General features: G+C 44.1%; 1 protein-coding gene across 2 annotated transcripts in view; it reads right to left on the minus strand.

The window, feature by feature from the left end:
* DBN1 (drebrin 1) overlaps positions 1-21,664 on the minus strand; it is a 43,258-nt gene that overhangs the window by 1,946 nt on the left and 19,648 nt on the right. The window contains exons 2-13 of one of the 2 annotated variants that reach the window (XM_063292072.1): positions 15,651-15,706; positions 15,266-15,378; positions 12,744-12,818; positions 11,426-11,572; positions 10,953-11,030; positions 10,646-10,797; positions 6,553-6,616; positions 6,244-6,303; positions 5,631-5,742; positions 2,059-2,193; positions 1,170-1,912; positions 405-507 (exon numbers count right to left, since the gene is read on the minus strand). In XM_063292072.1, the coding sequence (XP_063148142.1) occupies positions 405-507; positions 1,170-1,912; positions 2,059-2,193; positions 5,631-5,742; positions 6,244-6,303; positions 6,553-6,616; positions 10,646-10,797; positions 10,953-11,030; positions 11,426-11,572; positions 12,744-12,818; positions 15,266-15,378; positions 15,651-15,706 (1,838 nt within the window). The remainder of the gene's footprint in view (positions 1-404; positions 508-1,169; positions 1,913-2,058; positions 2,194-5,630; positions 5,743-6,243; positions 6,304-6,552; positions 6,617-10,645; positions 10,798-10,952; positions 11,031-11,425; positions 11,573-12,743; positions 12,819-15,265; positions 15,379-15,650; positions 15,707-21,664) is intronic. The other variant, XM_063292074.1, reaches the window with a different exon arrangement.

Here is a 21,664-nt window from a genome sequence, read left to right on the forward strand (position 1 = left end):
ATCAGGGGGCATATAAATTTAATATATTATTACTATTACTATTACTTATTAATAATTATTTCCCATGATCTAGACCAGTGTTTTTCGAGCTTGGCAACGTTAAAATGTGTGGACTTCAACTCCCAGTATTCCCCAGCCCAATCTAGATTCTGTGTTCCTCCTGTCAATTCACCTCAGGATAGCTGTTTCACACTGGTGGCTCATGCTTAACTTGTGGCTGACAGGGACACCCAGATTCCTTTCACAAGTACCACTGCCAAGCCAGGTCTCCCAGATCCTACATTTGTGCTTTATATTTTTCCTATCAAATGCAGAATTGTATATTTCTCCCAGTTAAATTAAATCCTTGTTCTTTGGTTAAGGAATGTGTTTCTCCAAAGCCACCTATAAATCTCAGAGCCTACCTGGGGGCTTATTGTAGAACACTGGAGGAGGAGCTTTAGCAGATGGTTCTTCTGATTGGTTAAAGTCTTCATCTTGTGATTGGCTAAAATAGCCCTCACTGGTCTGGAAGAGAAAATCAAACTGTTGCATGCGCTATCCTTCACAGTGTCTATTTCTGATTTATGAATACGGAATAACCATAATCTCTGCTTGTCTACTCCATATCATTACTATTTGCACAAAAGATTGTTATTCATTAACATGCATTTGAAAATATGGGGAGCCCATCCTTTCACAACCTTCATTGTACAAACGGGTTGTAAAAAATTACTGAACATTAACTAACTTGCATGAGTGGAATAAACACCATTTAAGACTGCATAGGAGTTCATCCATCTATTCATTCATTTACAGGAAAGGAAACTGTAGATATTACTTCTCCAGGAGCAGGGTTAACAGATACTTTAAGGTTAGGTTCACAGAAAATGCTAAATTTAAATCCAGGCTAATGAAGCCCACTACTTTAATTTGTATAACATTTTGTGCTTCAATCATACTGTGATGGCCTGGTTTACACAATATGCTAAGACAATGACTGGGCTGTCACAGCACTGTCAACCGCAAACCACTCAAAGTCTTTTCAGCTGAGTCTGGTGTGAATCCTGTCTGTGAAAGTGTGCCTTGGGAAGCCATGCTCTAACAGCGCAACATGTGAGCTTCGTTCTGCTTCTGAAGGCAGGCACGGGAATGCTTGCAAAATTGTTCTGAAGACCTGTCAGCCTTACCTGCGTGCTCTCCTTTTGGGCAGTCTCCCCATTGGTGAGCAGCTGGGGCTCCTGGTGCACCCCAGAGGCTTCCTGCAGGGCATGCTGGTAGCTGAGCGTCATCTGATGCAGCCCTTCAACAGCAATAATGCTTGCTGGCTCTTCATCCTGCTCTGCATCACAGAAAGTTGCTGGGGGCTCAGGCAGGTCATTGAAGTTCAAGAGGTTATCTTCAGGAAGGCTTGCGGAAGATGGGGGCTCTGGTGCCCCTGGAGGGACATCCACCTCAACCAGCATGGGGGCAGGCATGGGAGGCCCATCACGAAGGTCCCATGGGGCTGGAGTGGGAGGTCCACCCTGATGGAGCTCCCAGGTATCAGGAGGGTTGGGCTCCAGAACAGTGCTGTCATTCTGCCACAGGTCAAGAATGTTCTCAGAGGGGGGAGCAGGTGGTTGTGAAAAACCAAAGGCCTCGCCCAGATCTAATGCATCCTCACTCTGCACAGGGAGTGGGGCTGCTGGGAACTGAGGCTCTTCTTTGGGAGGCGGGGCTGCTGGGAAGAGAGGCTCTTCTTTGGACTCTGGGAGCACCACATCTTCAACAGGGTCAGTCCCACTTGGCTGTGGTTCTGTCCAGTCAGGACTTTGCCAGGCTATAGCCCCAGGAGGCTCTTCTGCTTTCTCCACTGGTTGTTCCTCACTGGGGGGAGCCCAGTTCATGGCAGATGCCATGCCTGCCTCCTCACTGCTTGGGCTGGAGGAGTCTGCAAGAGGGAGGAAGCAAGAGGGGGTGTTTGGTAGGTGGCACAGGGCCAGGCATCGGTGAACTGATAGATTGCAAAGAAACCAATGTCCTGCCAATTCACCCGGGAACAGGGATAGCACTGGGGATTACAGGAGCAGCACCTACCTTTTAAAGCATCCTGTTGCGTCACCTCGTCCAGGGCACGCTCAATCTGCTCACCCACTGGCGTGGAGGCCGTACTGGAGTCACAGGGGCTACTAGCAGAGGCAGAGGCCTTTCGGTGTGTTTCCGTCTGGCTGCCTGCGAATGAGCCACATAGGCACTCAAGAGGGATGGACAAGGCAAGAGCCACAAGCCCCTGAGGCACAGGGTCTTCCAAGTGCCCATGGAAAAGATGTGGCACCTTCACTTGATACCAAAATAGTATCTAACAGCATCTCCAAAACATATTATTTTGTAGCTGAGAATAGAAGCCCACGGTCCTCCCAGTATCTCTCTTCCTCTGAGAATAGTTGCAGCACAAGGGCCACCCTCCCTTTCTTTTCACTGACAAACATGCTGGAAACTGGGGCAGCGAGCCCCCTGCATTTTCTGCTTTCGATGGGGACTGAGAACAAAGAGCAGATCTATCCTGTGGAGTCACAGAACAACAGAGAAGGCCCTGACTTAAGAAAATGCAAGGCTGCAGCTGCAGTTTTCCCCAGTGCTAAATGATATTTTAAATAATAGGCTGTATCCATACAGTACTGTACACGCCTTTTTTAGCTGCCTTTGGAAGCACAGCCCACAGCAAGCCACAGGACAAAAGACAATTTTGCCAGATTCTCAGGGTCCCTGAACCATACATGGGCAGATTACCCAAGAGTTCCACCCTTGGCTTTCCCCCACCAACACAGTCTACACAGGGATCTTTCCTCAGCCCCCCATGCCCAAACAGACACGCTGTATGTAGATGCTGTCGGTCTTTACATGAATACACTTAGGCTTCCAGCAAATGACATCCACATCAAAAGCCTAACTGGGGTTGCCCCAGGTGGTGTTCATACTTTGGCCTGGGAATCAATGCTTGGATGTAGGGCACTGTTGCTGATGCAGGAGCATTCCTGGAGCAACCCATGTGCCAAGATTGTATTAATGGGGAGGGAGGTGAAGGAATGGAGAAACCCCTGAGGATTGTTACTGTGGAAGCCTCATTCAAGACCTCACTCTTCCCAGCACCACTGCGCTCATCGGAAGCCAGGAGGCTGATGCTGTGGAACAACCTGCCGGTTTTGATCAGGGTAGGCCCCTCCTTGCTAATATTTTGGAAGTTTGAAAAACGATGTTGTTCTGGAGAGCCTTCTCCTGATTTTGTCAAGACATCTGTGTTCTCAATTTTTACTGTCTGTAGTTTTGGTTTGGGTGGGGTTGTCTTATTGCTTTTTATTGTATTGCTTTTTTATTTGGTTTTATACTTTATGTAAACTGCTGAGAGTCCCTGGATTGCAGCAAGACAGAAATGGTGTCAATAAATAAATCAATAAATCGGGGGCTATATTTTATGATGATGCATGTAGCCAGCCCACAGGAGGATGCAGTAAGACCAGCCAATCCCTGAGGCTTTCCTGAGCCAGTCTGTGATGCCAGCTTCCAGGACAGTTACTGGCTCCTGTTCCTGCTTTCAGAGATGCCTGAAGGGTGAGATGAGATGGGACACGGCAAAAAACAAAAACAAAAACCTGTGGGGGTAGATCAAAGTCCCTTAAGGAGCCACCTCTGCAAACCAACTTCCCAAAGCCCAGCCAGGACCTGGCTACCTACATGGGAAGAAGGAAGAGAGGTTTGGTGTGCGGTGGCAAGTGATATAGGGGAAGGGAGTCCGTGGAGGGGAGGAAGAGGAAGAGGAGGAAGAAGGCGGCCCACTGTCAGGTGTCTTTATGAAAGGACAGTGCAGACGACCTGCTGAGAGAAAGACAGACAGACGGACGAAGACAGAGAAAGCAGAAGAGAACAGTCAGTCTTCCCTTCAGCAGCCAACTCGTTACCCACCCCCCTCTCATGCCACTGGGCAATCCATACCCAAATCCAGGGCCAGGTAGCAGGGAAAGAAGGGAGCTCCCTGAGAAGCCAAAGAGAACGAGAGGACACTGCCAGTGGCAGTGCAGGAGGAAAGGGGAAGCAAAGGCAGGGCTACAGAACGGGAGGGCCAAGATGGATCAGTGTGAAGGGCTTAAGCAGCTATGCAGGAAGGTTGAGGGAAGAAAAGAGATAGCCAAGAGGCAGGAGATGTAAGTAGTGATGGGAAATGAATTTGTACCTAAGGTAACTAACATCTGAGTCCCCAAAGAACCAACCTAATAGACAATACGGAGGTCCAAGCCCTAAGGCATAATGCAGAAGACTTCAGAGAGTATGGCTCTTGACTTATTGCAAGGAGGGCCTGAAGTGGTTGCTCAATTCTTTGGGGTCAACCCAAAGGGAGCCAGAATAAGTCACAGTAGAGGTGCAAAGGAACAGTACAGTAACAATGGCTGCCATGAGCTGCCTACCTCCTAGTTCTTGCAGAAGCAGCTCAAAGGCCTGTGACATGCATTAATGCTATTGGCCATCCCAGATCATCATTCTGACCATCAAAAACCTGCACTTTAGCTCCTCCTCTCAGAGGCTGCAACTGTGTCCAAGCAGCAGATATACCTTGCTTGTGGGAAAGTATGTTCTCTGCTGGCCCTGCGCTTCTTGTCCAATTACAGCCTTCTCAGTTGCCGTACCACACCACCCCCTGCCCATCGCATGATAGAACTGCTTTCTCCCAGAAGCCAAGATGGCCCCACCACTGTCTACAGGAAGCGACAAAGTCAATTTTATTTGGTCATTCTGAAGTTAAGTGCCTTGTTTATAGTTTGTTAATTTTAAATGTTCTGATTTTCATTTTGCAAGGATTGTGATATGAGTTTGGATTTTATGTGATCTTATGTTTTACTGTTTTGTGATTGTAAACCACTGGGAGTCTGGTGATAGGGGCAGTATTTAAATATTAGAGTAAATAAATAAAGCAACCCTTTTCATCCCTAGTAATGCTTCCCCATACCATCCATGACCCAAGGTACGAATGCTTTGTAACTTTAACACACCGTGCCTATGAGGGGAAGAAACTGAGCAAATGTGGAAAAAAGTATGTTGTGACATCATGACATAAACCCCTCCCTTTATACACTTGGTGCAATATAATGATATATTGTGATGTCAAACAGACATTTTTGTCATTCTGGGAACAATGGAGGCCTATGCACACACATATACTAAATTTCAAAATCAACACACATACATTCCACAAATCCTATGGAATAACTGGATTCAACCATATTCTGTGACTGTGAGTTTCAAAACGTGTTTGTATGTTAAATGGACTGGTATCCTTTTATTTATGTTAGATGGTATCCCTTTTTCAAGTTAGTTTTGTCATTTGTCAAAGTACTGGCTGCTTGCCTTATATCAAATAACAGCAAGCACCAAGCCTGCCTTTTCTGCCACAATCATTTTCTGCTCTCACCGTAGCAGAAATTGCCAAGGGATTCTGGATGTTCCATGTGCTTTGAACATCAAAGTTCAGTTTCTCACCTCCCAACACAAAGGCCACTCTGGTGTTGATGATAAGCCTCCAACCCCTCACTGCCAACTTTCTACAGTAGGTCCCCTGAAAGCCACTGATGCATTTTTGCTTTCTCTTTCCACCGTAGGAGACAGTGAAAGCTCCCTACCTGTTCTGTTGAAGGGCGGGGGCGTCTCAGAGCTGGCTGAAGCCACTCGTTCTTGCTGCCGGAAGAACTCGCGAGGGTTCTCAGGCCGCTGAGCAATAATGGCAGCTGCTTCCTACCAGGAGCGAGGGGAAGTGGGGAGAGACAAGGGTCAAGCACAGCCCAGCCCTTCATATACCTGCTGCCATAAATACAGACTGAACTCTCTGCCCCATCCTTTGCATGCAGCTGCCAGGTCAAGAGTGACAAAGTAGACACGTGCCACGCATATACAAAGTGCCCCCATGGCCCCCCAGCAGCAACAATGGCACACAGGAACACAAAAGAGCAACAGCACAACAAACTGGCTTCCAGCGAAATGAATAAGTAGCAAAGAGAAGAGACACGCACACGTTGCTTCCCCCAAGATAAAACCGAGGCCCAACCTTGCTGCTCAAGCACAGACTCCATTCATCAACATACAACTCCAGCTGGTCCCCATGATCACAGCCATCAAACTGAAGCCTACCCTTCCCTTTGCACACAAAGCCACAGCCTCATGCAGCAATAGCCTAGCAGAGTGCAATGGGAGTCTTTTGCCTAGACAACGCATGCTGTGCCCCGGGGCCGCACTCACCTCCACCTCCGACTCAGACTTTTTGGGCTGCTGCCTGTCTTCATCGTCCTCCTGCTCCCCCTAGGGAGAGAGGTCAGCGTCAGCCCCAGGGCACCTCAACCACACCAAAAGGCCCTAGTTATGCCCTGACCTAGCATGAAGCTGGAGCAAGGGAGAGCCCTTGGGCAGCACTGCCCTCTCCCTGGCTGCAGAGTCAGTCCCCAAAGTCACCAGCCAGACTTGGTGCCCCATTCTTCCTCCTGCCAAGATCCTGGGGGAGCCAGCTGCACAACTGGGCAGCCCTCCCCCAGCTCCTGAAGCTTCACTTACAAAGATGGATTGCTCCTTCAATCGTTGCTTGGCTTCTTCTGCCTCCAGGCTCTGCTGCTTTCGCCTAGTGGAAAGGAAAGAAGGACATTTGCGACACTGACTCATGAATCCTAGGCAGGGCTGTAGGCTACTTGAGCTTCCTAATATTAAATTCAATGTCCACTCTTTAATTCAATATTCTCATCCATTCAGGGATCACATAGAGCGACTCAGTCTCTAGTGCAGTGTTTCTCAACCTTGGCAACTTGAAAATGTGTAGACTTCAACTCCCAGAATTCCCCAGCCAGCCTGAGTGGCTGGGGAATTCTGGGAGTTGAAGTCCACATATCTTCAAGCTGCTAAGGTTGAGAAATAACTTGTTTATTGCATCTCCTTTCAGTGTTCATTAACAGGTCTAAATGGACTGTGTTTCATTTTTCTTATATCCTTCATTCCTGAAAGTGGAAGTCCATTCTAAAACTGGCTCTGCATCTGTGTTTTGCAGCTGAGGAAGGAGGCACAAATGTAATTATTTATTTGGCAGCAAAGATTACAGGGGACATGATGGCAATCGTATGATGACATCACCACAGTGGATGGAGGAGGAATTTCCAGCCCATTTTTTCCAAATTTGGGGAAACTTGGAGAATTGTTAAGTTTGTAAAAATGCACTTGTTTGATTTAATTTCCTGCAGAAAATTATACAGCTTCCATTCAGAGCTTAGAAGTCATAAACACCCTTTAACTTGTGGGTTGCTCACATCTGTTTTATACTGAAGGATCCAAAACTAAAAAAACATTCCTGCCACATTACACTCTATGTTTAATTCTGGAAAACTGTTTTGCAAGAACACCTTATTTCAATTCTCAACTTAGTTCTATACCTTCTTTTAGAACTGTTGTCTATCTGACCTTTCTTTCTGTGTACAATATTACATTTTGTACCTCAGGCTATTAATTTGATCCTTGAAAAACAACTATATTCCAGTTTTATTGTTTGATTTTGCATCCTAATGTCTGCTGGAAAGTTAGTCATTCACTATTTCATGCAAATGACATTATTCTTTTAATTTAATTCTTCCTAGGCCTTCAGATATATAAAACTATTTGTGCATCCTCTGGAATACAGATCTGGGCTGTGGTCAAGCTCTCTCCATTAAAATTCCTTCACTTTCACCCATACAAACATAAACTTATTTGCTGCTGGTGCTTTGTTTAAGTTTTAAATGATGTACAGTGCGACCATTTGCACGGCTACTTTGAAGTAAGACCTACAGAGTAGAGGTTTGCAGCTTCCTGGTGTCGAGTCATTTGCAGTGCCATTTTTGCACCCAGACACAGAACTGCTGAAAAGCGGCAAAAATGCTTTTAATACTGGGAAGTCATGGAACATGTACAGTTTATTACACAACTAAATTCAAAACCACAGATCCTTCCAGGGCTGTTGGTAGATGGCAGAAACCATCTGCCTCCTGCTGCAAAATTAAGCAGAGAGTGCAAAGTTGCCTCCTTTTAACATTCCTTCTGCCTCATCTGTTAACACTGGGGTTATCTTGAATGTAGAAACCGAAGGCAAATAGAAGCACTGCATGAATCATCTTTGTAAATAATGGCTGGTGTAGTAAAAAATAGAAATAAAATACTTCTAATATGAAGAATAAGCTAAATGGGGGGCCCTCTCCCCACAACACGGTTAGCTCAGCCAGCTTTAAAACCATTCAGATCTGATTTTGTTAAGTCTTATCACACTAACTGGGTCGAAAGTCACCGTTTGGAGAATATCAAGGCCAATACCCATTAGTATCCTATGAACCCTTGCTCTAGAACAGTGTTTCTCAACCTTGGGAACTTTAAGATGGGTGAACTTCAACTCCCAGAATTCCTCAGCCAGCATAGAATTGTGGGAGTTGAAGCCCACCCATCGTAAAGTTGCCAAGGTTGAGAAACACTGCTCTGGAAGAATACTGGCATGACTTCATGAGATCTCTAGCCTCTTTCCCACTGGCCAGTTATCTAGCAATAGGTGAGGTTGGAGCCCAGGAGACAGTCATCGTTTGGAAGGTGTTTTCTGCTGGCAGGGCTTTGCAGTGAGTTCTGTACAGGTAGCCCTCATTTAACTACCACAATTGGAACCGGCAACTCAGTCATTAATTGAAGCGGTCACTAAGTAAAACCACGACCACGTTTACAATCTTACTTCAGCTTTCTTTTGCTTTACAGACCTGCAAAGGTCATAAATGTGAGGATTGGTTGCACAGTTACTTTTTCATCACCATCGTAACTGTGAACAGTCACTGTCCAAGGCAGTCACTAAACGAGGACTACTTGTAATGCTTTTGTAGCCATTCTTTCTCTTCATCTCTTTTTTTCCAGAAGACAATTGACAGGGTTTTTAGTAATCTTACAACACAGCTGACTGGTGTAGTTAGTTTAACCTGTGCATAACAGGGTGAGTTTTGGAACCCCTTGGGGTTTTTCTGACTGAATCCAGATTGTTCCTGCAACAAATCATATTCTCCCAACTGACCCATTTAAACATAAAAGGAACAGGCCCACAGATAGCTTGTAACAAATGGAAAGGTAGCTTTTCCAAATCAACCTGATTGCTGGGGTACCCCTGCAGAGCTACCACAAACTCCTGTATAGTAATATTTCATCTATCATCTACCTACCTACCTACCTAATAATATTTTTAGCTTGCCCTAATTTTAATGGACCTTGGGCAGGGTATGGCAAAGCAAAAACAATAACATATATACACACACAAGGCAATTAAAAACCATATAATCACAGGAACTCAAATCAGCTAAGGTCCAAAATCTGTTTGAATAATATGACTTTAACTTGTTTATGAACTATAAGAAGAGTTGGGGCCACCCATAGTTTCAGGAGAGCACTCCATAGCATGTTAGCCCCCACTGAGAATGTCTGTCATCAAGGCCATGCCCTGTGTGTCAAGCAAGTACGGGGGCCCTCAGCAGGCCCTCTTGGGACAACAGGACTGCGTGGGCAATTTCAGTTCTGGCAGAGACATTACCTGATGCATCTCAGAGCTGCTTATCCACTCAAGTTAGGTCTTTTGGCCTTCCCCATTTACTCCATTAAAGAGAGAGAGAGAGATTATGCTCCAGTGCACACCCAACAGATCTCTGTAGGTGTTCACTGCAGGGAACAATCAGGAAAAAGGAGCTGCTATTACTAGTCATCATAAGTTTCCAAGGACCCCAAGAGTGCCATAAAACACAGTCTGAAAAATCATGCATGGATTGGGGAGGCTCAGATCCTCACTTTATAAAACCATCTGGGAGGCCTATAGGCAATCACTGTATCTCAATTTAATCAACCCACAGGCATGCTGGGAGAATACATTCCTTGGAAGATTTTTTTATTGCAATAAATTAATAAAACAGGCTACAGCTTACTAAGCAATTAAATACATAAACAGCAAAAGGCTTATTGGATAAATGTGATGTGACACTGGGAATGTAAGTAGTTTTTTTAAACTAATCAAACACCTTTTTGATGGGCAACAGCACTTGAACCTGGGGCTTTCTACTGTCAGAACATAGCCTATACCCTTGAATTCTGGCCTTTTCCCAGCACTGCAGAATCACATAAGTCTCTAGCTGCAGCAGGCTCATCAAAATTAGGGCGATGTAAGCAGAACATTGAGACACAATTTAGACACACTGAGGACAAGCCAAACAGAAGGAAAAGCAACTGGGCAGGCAATGAGACAAGACAATTTTTACTTCTAATACGAAAATGTGTCAAAGAAACATCCTTATATTTCTACATAACATCATGACCCCCCTCAAAGAGAGATAGAACTATAACTTCACCCTAGGAGACGAGCAATCTCTTATCAAAGCCAATCAATCAAACCAACGAAAACATTGTGCAGCATAATCATGACTGGCAAAAAATCACAGACGTATATAATATTCTAAGCCTAGCACGTCAAAGAATAATGGACCAAATTATAGGGGCTCATAAACACCGCTGTCTGTGGGATGAGCAGCTTTTGCCTTGGCTGCATTGCCAATAGGTCTGGCTGTGGCCTCTCCCACTCACTATAACCACCGCCGCCGCCATACTCTAGGCCCTCCCTTGCCTATGCTCCTCGATCTGCTCTTCACGCTCCCGGTAGCGCTTCTCACGCTCCTCTTGCTCCTGCCTCTCCTGCTCCATGCGCTCTTGCTCAAAACGCAGTCGCTCATCCAGGGCCTTCTTCCGCTCTTCTTCTTTGCGTAGCTCTTCCTCTTTCTATAAAGGATAAAACAGGGACAGTCAATGCCAACTCCACTCATAACATGCCATCCATCACCCTGTAGGGGAGAAGCCAGGACTGTGTGTTTGGTGCAGGTACATGGGCATCTTGGCACCTATGGCACCCTGAACTTCTTTGAAGGATGACCAACCTTAGCCTGCTCCCAGAACTGCTCCCGGTTGAGGCGTTTCATCTCCACAGCTGCATCTGTTTTCTGATAGGTCGTGCCCTATAATTCAGAAATCAATCAGATAAGGAGCACTGGGACATGTGTGTTTGCACTATAAGTTTGCTATCCCACTTAAAAAGGCAACCATCTGTTCTTACTAGCATGCACTTCACTTTAACAGAATGGTTTCTTCCGTAATGCATCATAATAACTGCATGGGAATAACTGCCTAGAAATTTCCCCAAAATTATAGCTTCCTCTGAAGGCATGGCAGTCAACACACAACAACAGAAAAACCCAAGAACTGTTGTTCCTCTGTATGCCTATTGTCACTCTTAAAAGTGAAGTGTTTTCACCTTGAGACCCAGAAATAAACTGGGTTGCTTCTGTTCCTATCCTACTGGCAAAAAACTAACATGAGGTTGTCTCAGTGAAGAGCGTACAAGAAGCATTACCACAGGCTGGGCATTCTCATCCTCACGCAGGCGAAGACGGTGCAGCACTGGACTGGCAATGCGTGCCAAGCCATTGGAGAGTCGCTGGCCAATGGCTCCTGGGTCTATGTCTTCCACGCTGCTAGCGTTGACAATTACATCCACACCCTACGAGAGAAGGCATGAAAATCACACAGAAGTATTCAGTATCAGCTCTTCTGAGACAAGACATGGCCACCCCAGACTCACCGTCTGGAACTAGGCCCACTTTCCAATGCTTCACTATCAACACATTTAAGGGAAAGGCCATCTTCTCCTATTTAGAATTATATTCTTATTATTTATTACTTATCCATCTTCTTATTACTCTTATTACTTATGTATTACTTAGGGGAAATCTGGTGCAGACTGCATGGTAGGTAGAACTGAAGCAAGCAGTGATTGGGACCATACCCAAATCATTTGTTCTTTAATATCCCCCTTTTTTCCTTCCTGACATCCTTCTTTTTCTTGCTTTCTCTTTGTGACACCTTCTTTTCTCTCCAGCCAGCAACCTGCCCCTTAAGAGATAGTGGGGAAAGAAGTATTTTAAAGGCTGAAATTAAGATACGAGCTACATGTATTTCTACGGCCGTAGGTTGCCCTGCTCTATCCTATATAGTAGGGTTTCTCAACCAGGGTTCCGTGGCACCCTAGGGTTCTGCAAGAGGTCACTAGGGGTTCCCTGGGAGTTCACGATTTATTTAAAAAATTATTTCAAATTCAGGCAACTTCACATCAAAGAGGAAAGTTTCATTCTTTATTTTTAGTTTAAGAACACTGTTAATGCATATATACAGGCCTACACATGAAAGAAATATAATAATTTTGTTAACTTCTGGCCTATATTTGAGCCTGAATGTGCAGGGGTTCCCTGAGACCTGAAAAATATTTTAAGGGTTCCTCCAGAGTCAAAAGATTGAGAAAGGTTGCTATATAGGATAATATCATGCTTTCATGAAGCCCAAATATCATTACACTATATATAAAAGGGCTGTTATCTCAACATTTTGGATACAACAGAAGTTTATTTATTGATTTATTCTATTAAATCCCATCTTTTCTCTAAGAGCACAGAGCACCTACAGGAGATTATCTTCTAATTCTATTCTCACAGCAACAATGCAGTGAGATAGACTGAGCTGAGGGAGACTGACCAGACCAGTATCACCCAGTGAAGTTCACAATCAAGTAGGGACTTGAACCTGGATTTCCCCAGTCCAGGTCCAACTCTTGACTACTTGGCTCCTCTGCCTCTCATTTCCACCTGCATGTTTCACTCACGTAACTCATCACTTACCTGGAAGAACTCTGCAATCTTGGCCACGTGGCTAGCACAGGCACACTTGCGGGCATCAGCTACATCCTCTCCTACCTGCCATGGATAAGGATGTAGAATGATAGGAAAGGTTAATGCTGAGAAATGCCATTCAGTGCACCGAAAGTAGCAGGTGTGTTCCCCATGCACACACAAGCTCACTACTGGAAGAGCATCTGGACAGCCCAGAAGAATCAACAGAGACAAAGATGGTACCAGCCCAAAAGAAAACCAGTAGAGTTCCCTAGGTTTCAGAAATGAAAGATATTCCAGAAATACATTTGGCCCAGGAGCAAGAGCTGTGATACTCAGTGAGGCAAAAGCCATATCATTCGGCTAGCAATGTAGAAAAGCAATGTCCCTCTCCATCTGGCTTCTCTTAAGTTCTAGGGAGGCCGAGGTGTCCCCTCACTAGATGTCTTCCAATTGCCATTTGTAAATATCATTTTAATTAAACAGAAACAGGAAGCTATCATACCACAAAGCAAAGCATCACACATTAATTTCCAAGGATCTCTCTAGGCCACACATAAACTCTAGAGACGTTCTTAGAAAATAAAAAGATGGATGGCTGCAATCTAGAGCTTTGTATGAATGTTTGCCCACCCAGAGAAAAAAGTTTACAAGGATAAGCAGAGATGGTAGAGCGCGTTCTGGGAAGTTAGAAGAGTGGGGAAGAACAATCTCATCAGTTCTGTGACACACACCCCCCACGCCTATTATGAGAGCCATTTTGTGTCAGTCTCTCACTTTTGAAATTCCAAATGTGCCTACTAGCACTAATAGGGGTGGGGTCTCCATGGGGACTCTTGTAGCAACAGCATTTGGAAAAAGGAAGCCCCTGAAACTGACACAGACAACATGGCTTCTATTTCTTTACACTGAGTCCTCCCATAGTAGAGAAGTGCTCTTCCTAGGGCATGTTGTTCATCCCCTTTTTACATCCTAAAATTGTAGGTCAATAGCTGCTCTTAATCTCAAAGCAAGGCAGCTGCATTTATATGAAGATCCGCTGTTCAGCAACATCCAGCATGTGGTATTCAAGAAAATGCCATCACCCCCAGGCAGCGCAACAGAAATGGTTGCACTACACAAATACACTCAGCTGCTTCTTTGCCATCTCAATTGCAAAAACACAAAGGAATACCTTTTAAGTATATTCCTCGGGTAGTTTTCTCTAGCCTGATGTCCTCAAATGTGTTCAGTATAACTTCCATCATTTCCAACCAGCACAGCTATAGCTATTTTGGTTGGTGGTAATTATAGTTACAATCCATCACCTCTGAAGGGTACTAGATTGGGGAAGATGATCCTTGAGAGTGTGGACACAGCAGCAGGAAACTGCTGTTCGGGATTCCTAGACCCCTCCTGAATAACTGGAAAATAGCACAACCTTCTTTTTAATTGCAAAGTATATTCCTACTGAGAATTTACTTTTTAAAAAAATCTGGAAATTGTTTTTTCCCTAAAGAATATTGTATTTAAACATTTCAATTAGCCAAGCTATGAGTTAAGTGCTGAAAGTATAGGTAAAAAGTAGGGAGTGATGAAGGAAGAAAATACAGTGGGTGAGAATGGTCAGTTTTCTGGATGGTGAGACAGGGTCTACAATGTTTATAACCAAAGTAATTCCACTAGAGGGCAATACAGTCTAGTCAGTGGAAGCCAGCAATAATTCTGCTAGAAAGATCAACTTCTACTTCACTGTATTCCTGAGCCACCTTGGTGTATTCTTGAATTGGGGAAAGACACAGATATTCTTACAAAAAGATTATCTTGTGTTGAAAAATGGTTGTGTATGACTGGCCCAAAAATTGGGAGAGACATCTACGTTCACCATTATAATCAGTTTCAATATATTCAGTAGAGGGCCAGTTTCTACCTGAATCTTAGGGCTGTCACGCCCAGATCCCAAGAGGACTCCTGTGCTGTAAGAACTGCATACAAAGGAAGAATGTCACTTTGTGACTAGGAAATCATCACTTGGAATTTCTTCTCTGTCCAATTCTTGAAAGGTACGTAAGTCTACTCAGGACCAAACCACACAATATGTATAGCTTAGAATACTTATTGTGCCTTGTCCAGTTTTTTTTTAAACATGAAGGAAACACATGATTGCTTGATCCAGATAAAGTTCATGCTTAAGGGGTTAGGAAGGGGGGTCCCTTCCTCCCAGCCCATCAGAAGAATTCACACATACACACAATTCTACCCAAACCAGATATGTGAATGTGTTTACAAATTATTTTAAACAAAGGTAGTGAGAGCAAGGATTAGGCCCCTCAGCCTTACCTATGGAGTATCAATCCAGATAGGACTACTTGTGTGTTAATCCTCTAATGGGGGTGGGGAGGATCATCATCTGGTTGGTATGTATTTTAAATACAGCATAATTTGTCCTTCAGTGTCTAGGCCAGCCAACTGTACATCATGCATATAGATGAAATGTTCTCCTTCAGAAAATGAGAGTGAGCTATTCCCGAGGGGGTTTTTTTAGGCCTTACCCAGTTAACGAGGACATATTTGGGTAGGGTGGCCTGGGGATCTTTCACACTGCAGAATCCGTACATCACCTTCTGATTCTCAAAATGGCTAGAGAGCTCTTGCAGGCCACCAGCTGGGGAAAGAAAGGAACACATTCATGGGACATAGACAACAGCCAAATCCTTCTGACTTTTAGCTGATGGCGCACTTTATGAAATGGAATCAGTTTCCTCAGCCATCCGGGCAGGGCCCTGTCACAAGTCATGAGCAGCTCATTCCCCAGTGAAATCCCATTACTAGGGCAACTCTGCTCTGTTGGAGGAAGAAGCAAACCCCTTTTTGGAGACAGAAGCAGCTAGGACTAAAGAAAAAACTGCATTTGATTGGAGGGCCAGAAATACTCACTTCCTGAGGCTGCCAGCTTCAGATTATCAGAATCTTCTTCATAGGTATACAAAGCCCTGGAATAAAGAAAACAGCAAACACGTTGGAACAAGAAAGCACAGTGTGGAAGGCTGACTGATTCTCCACTCTCCCACTTCTGCATAAAGGAAACCTAGATTCATTACTAAGAAAAAGACGATGTGATGGCTTACATTGAAGTAGCTTTGCATACACTGATTATCTGTTCTGCTGCTACAGTCCCAAGAACTGTGCATGGCATTAAAACACTTTATCTTAGTTGCTTGGAACAGAGGCTTCAGTAGACAGGAGTGAGCCTCACTCTTCACAAGGGCTAAGCACACTTAGGATTCTTTTCTTTTTGTGGCTCATAATGTTGAATTGTTGTCTGATACTGAATTAATCTGCATGCTATCTGCACAGACCTATTTAATATATATTGCTTTCCATACAGTTGGATTTCACTTTCTATATCACTTCCCAAAAAACTGAAGTTTTTTTTACAGTAGAATTGTTAAAACTATTGTGACATACATTTTCATGAATTATTGTCTCATCAAGGTATGAAACATAGTCTGAGTTTTAGATTTATGGAGAGGAGATTGTAAATAGTGAAGTCAGAGGAAAATGAAATTGGGAAGTACAAGTATTCATGCAATCATATTATTAAGAGGAGTCATGCATGAAACAATATTGTTGGTAACATACATATCCTAACATATGTATAATCAGAAATGGGTTGGGGGAGACATGGTATGAAGAACTAGGCAAGCCATTGTAGGAGAAGGGGATCCAAAGATTTGGTGCTGGTCCCCACTTCTAGCCCAAATGCCTCAATCCTGAATCTAGGAAGCAAAACTGCTGGTGATCTTGGCCTTGAGTTACTGATGGTAGATGCCAGGTCCATTTGTAATTTAATCATGTTCATCCACACTTTGGTAGTGGATATCTAGGTGGATCTGGCATACATTATCCAAAACTTGTGGGGGAAGGGCACGGATGTCAGCCTGAAATTTCCCCCCCCCCCCAGCTCTAATTTTGGGTCTTTCTGCAACCAACTCCAGGAATGGGGGCAGAGTAGTGATGATTATGAGAGACATCTTGTCTGTGGCCAAGGTTTCAGTCCTGGGGATAACAGGGCATGAATGCCTATGTGTATGGTTGGGCAACAGAGATAGGCTGGGGATCCTGTTCCTGTACTGGTTACCCTACTGCTGAATAGGATGCCTTCTTAGACCTAGTTATTAGGACTAGTTTGGAAATTTCCCCGGTTTAATGCTGGGGAACTTTAACCACCATGTCTTGGGAGCAGCTTCAGGGAAGGCTCAGGACTTCCATGATAACCATGGGCATGTCCCACATAAATCTGGCTATGCACATATAGGTGGATATACTTGGATTGCTTTTTTTCTCAGAGCAGTTAATGATCTGGATGCAGAGGGCATTTGGCTAAAGTCATGGTCAGATCACTTTCTGGTCCAGATGAGATTCACAGTTGCCCAGGACCTCTGCAAGGCAGGTCTGTCCCAGGAGCCTAATGGATCCAGATGGATTCCAGAGGGCACTTTGGAATCTTCCTAGGGATCTTAGAGCACTCAACAGACTTTTGGAATCAGGAGGAAACTTTGGTGCTTAATATAATTGCTCCCAAGTGCCCCCTTCCTGTTGGCCAGTTCTGGGGAGCTCTTTCAAAACTCTAGGAGATGAAGCGGCGGTAACTATGCCTGGAATGCTGGTGGAGGAAAATGAAATGTGAATCTGACTGCGTAGGGGAATGAGCTTATGTTCAAGCCTACACAGTAGCAGTAAGAGCAAGAAAGCATCAATACTTTGCTGCTGTTCTTGCTTTAGATTGTCCAATTCTTGCCAGGGGAAGGATGGGCAGGAAGAGCTGCCACCTGGCTCCTGTGACTTGTTAGCACAACATTTTGCTAATAAGAGTCACTCATATTCACTGCAGTCTGGATTTTCCATGGACAGAGTCAGGAGTGGTATCTGGGACAATGTCTTGTAGTGTTCTGGGACTCCTTTCAGCCTATGGACTCCAGTGAAGTGGACAGGGTGCTCCCCAAAAGAAACCATGCTACCTGAGGGTTGGATTCATGCTTCTCTTGGCTCCTTCAGTTTGCTTAGGTGTGTGTGTGTGTGTGTGTTTGTGTGTAGCTAACTGGGACTAGGAGATAATTAATGCCTCTAAGGGAGGGGTGATGCCAGCCATCTTGAAGAAGGCAGCGGTGCACTGCCTTTTCAAAAGGCCCAGCTGTTTTGGACAACTATTGTCTGGTCTGCAACCTTCCCTTTTTGAGGAAAATTGTTGAGAAGGCAGAAAATTTCAGTTAACAAATGCCCTAGAGGAAGCAGATTATTTAAACTCATTGGAGTCTACATCTCCATCTTTCAGCCTGTGTATCTCCACCTCTATGGGTATTTTGACTTCATGTTTGGAGGTTCAGGGACCAAACAGCCTGAAGTTAAACCCCAGCAAGACTGAGCTACTGTTTATTCAGAAGGCTCTCTGACAGCTACAGGTGTAACTCTAGATGGCATTCCCCCAAAGTGGTCTATGACTTAAGGGGCTGTTCTAAACTCACAGCCTGCTAGATGGATAGGTGGAAGCCATGGTCAGGAGGGACTTTCTCCAGTTTTGGCTGGTGTGCCAGTTGCACCTACCTGGAGTGGGAAGTCTTGACAACAGTGACTGAATGCCCTTATCAGCCCAATTGGACTACTGCAACAGGCTCTGCATGGGGCTGCCTTTGAAGACCCCTCAGAAACTGCACTTGTTGCAAAATGCAGTGGCCTACTTGCTGGTAAATAAGCATCACCATAGCCATGTGACACCTGTAACACAGGGCCTGAATTGGCTACCAATTTGTTTCTAACTGCAAATGGTTTTAGGCCATAAAGCCTTACATTGCTTGGTTCCAAAGTACCTCAGGGCCACTTCCACCCATCTGATGCATTCTCCCTGGCCAAATCTGGCCATTTTTGTTGCAACCTCTATTTTGGAACTCTTCCCCTCGAGGCCAGATTAACACACTGGTGGCTACCTGGAAGTTAGTGAAGACTGAGCATTTCCTAAGAACATTCAGGGGATGACAGCTTGGTATTATCTTTATTGTATTGCTCAGATGTTGTTGGTTTTATACAATATTGTTTTACTGATGTCAAATACCAGGAACCCATGCAAATTGCAGTGCTATAGAAACAAAATAAACAAATAAGCAGAAAACATTCCATCTGCAGAAGACAGAACAGAGCTTCTGGGTGAATTGTTACTCCACTTCGGATCGTTTGAATACCTACCTGAAGTATTTTTGTTCCAGGGTACTACCTTCACTTTAATAACAGAATTATTTTGGGAGGTTGAAGGGTTTCCATCTGTTTTTTTTAACAGTGTCTTTTTTAATATTGTCACTTCAAATCTCAGACTTGTATGTTGAATTTGACCTCTCCTCAGTAAGAAATTAGAGTTATATTGTGTCAAAGGTACTGAGGCAAAGAGTGGCAACAAGAGATTCTGGCCTTCCTGACAAACCGGATACCAAACACTGTTGGGTCCAGAATGTAATTCCCCAGGAGGTCTTAAAAGAACTCAGATGTGAAATCACTGGTCTTCTAACAAGAGGGTTGCAAGCACCTCCCACACTTACTCGAATGTCACTGCCAAATTTAAAAAATTAATGCAACCAGCAGCATCTGCAGGCTCTCACTGCGTTAGCCAGAACGATAAAAGCAGCACTGCAGCATTGTGTCACAAGTTCTGCCCTTTTTGGAAGCACATGTGACGTTATGATGCCTGTGGAAAAGAGGTCAGTCTTACATCATGAAGCTGCTTCCATCACTCTGACTCCCTTGCTCTCTGCAGACCCCACTGAATACAACAGAAAATAAATGAAAATCAATATTAATTATATTCAAATATGTTGATTTGATAAAATGCCGATTAAAATTAAATCAAAATTAGGTTTTGTTCTGGCCTTGCCCATTTTTTGGAGTATAGCTCCTGGCATGCCACTCAAAAATGAAGTGTGATCCTTAGCCCAAAAAGATTTAGCACACCTATATAACAAAGACATCCCTAATATCATCCTCTGTACCAGAAAACAGGAAAGTAATTAAGATAACACTAAGTTTAAAAAATAGGATCTGGGGAGGAAACAGTAAAAATACTGACCACTTAATTTAAGATATGCTCCAAATAAATTGATGGAAACTATTATTAATGATAATTTTCTACGACATATAGAAAGATAGGTCTTGCTACAGGAGAAGCAACATGGTTTCTGCAAAAATGTAATGATGGTTTTCCACTTGGAGGGTTTTAAAACAAGACTAGACACATTTCTTGAGAATAAAGCTATCAACAGCTTCTGGTCATGATGACTCTATTACAGGAAGCAACTACCAGTTACAGGAGAAATGATGGGAGATTTTTATTGTGCTCATGCCTGTCTTATGGACCTCCATGCTTGGAGTTTTCTCTGGCATAGAAAAGCAAGATACAATCAACTAAGTATGTCAATTTCCCAAAGCATCTGGTTGACCACTGTGGGGACAGCATTGGCTAGGCAGGCCTGGGTTTAAATGAGCCCGTCTCTTGTTATTTGTGTCCTTAACTTTATATTGTCAAAATATTTCAGAGATCATAAATAGAATGACAGATAAATAATTGGCTGCAAAGCAAGGTGTTGACTTGGCTCTTCCAGGACTGCTCAGCCTCTACAGAGAGTTGCCTTCCTAACAGTTCCTGCAATATAATGATCATCACAAAATTGTGTTAGAATAATGTTCATTTCTTATTTTAGAACATAGCTCATCTCTGAATTTTCCAGGGCATATTCTTTACTTTGGGGAAGTTGGCCTGGCAAGAGTCACTGCTGTAAGATAGCCAACTATATAAATTGTCTAATGTCTAATCACAGTCAGGTGATCTGATTGCCCACGTCCAATTCCAACTGCAATATAGCAGGAGAAAGATACAAAAATATAGCGCCTTCCATCTGTGCAAGACTACAGCTCCTATCTCCCTGGGACAGCAAAGCCACTGGAGTCCTCAGGGATATTGTAGTACAATATAGTTAAAAGGCATGGGATTCAATTAGGGCACCTAAACCAAGGCACCTACTGCAAGGTAACCCAATCCTTTCTTCTACATGTAAATTGGCAGCATAAGTAATTTGCGAGATCATGAATGGAAGGAGGGGATTTCCACTGAAATAGCAAATTAAGAACTAGAAATAGGATGGCATAATGCTTACCGACCTGGGGTGAAAGACCCACACAATTCTGGCAATGAAGGGCAGGCCCATTAAGTGTAGGGCAGAGAGGGAGCATGGTGAAATTAAAGCAGCAGCTGCATATTAATGAGCTATCATGGCTTGTGTGAAGGGGCCTCCATGGAGACAGTCTCTAAGATACCACCCTCTCTTCCGTATCTACTCAGGGAAGCCTATTCTGTCCACCATAGCCAATCTTCCAGCAGGAATCCAATCCAAATGCTTTTGCACACCCTCCCAAGCGCAGGGGGTTCTGTTCTCTTTACCACCTCATCTGAAGGCCTCATGTGAAGGGGGAGGAAGGAGCATAGAGAATTGGTCTAGGCTGTGTGGGTGGAGAGACTTAAATCTCAGCTTATCAAGGCAACCAGCATCTCTCTATCACCATGGCAACTACGCTGCCATCCAGCAGGAGACAGTTCATATGATGAGAACAAGGTGATTTAGAGGGGAGTGGGGGATGAAAAACTGTTGGCTGTGTGCAGTTCCTACCATGTGCAGAACCACCAGGGCATTAGGAATTGAGAGGCAGTTTTGCTTCTGTGTATTTCTATAGCTAAAGTGGCAGTTTACTGAGTTAGGTCTCTTTCTGGATGTCATGTGTTCCATTTGCTGAATTGCTAATTTTTTCAACTACACACCTTCCAGCGCAGACCAGGTTCCATATTCCCTCAATTGCTTGCTTCAGAGTCCTGCTAGAGTTTAAAGAACTCAGTGTGGACTTCATCCCTCATAAAA

Source organism: Candoia aspera, chromosome 2 (assembly GCF_035149785.1).
Source record: "Candoia aspera isolate rCanAsp1 chromosome 2, rCanAsp1.hap2, whole genome shotgun sequence".
NCBI lineage: Eukaryota > Metazoa > Chordata > Lepidosauria > Squamata > Boidae > Candoia > Candoia aspera.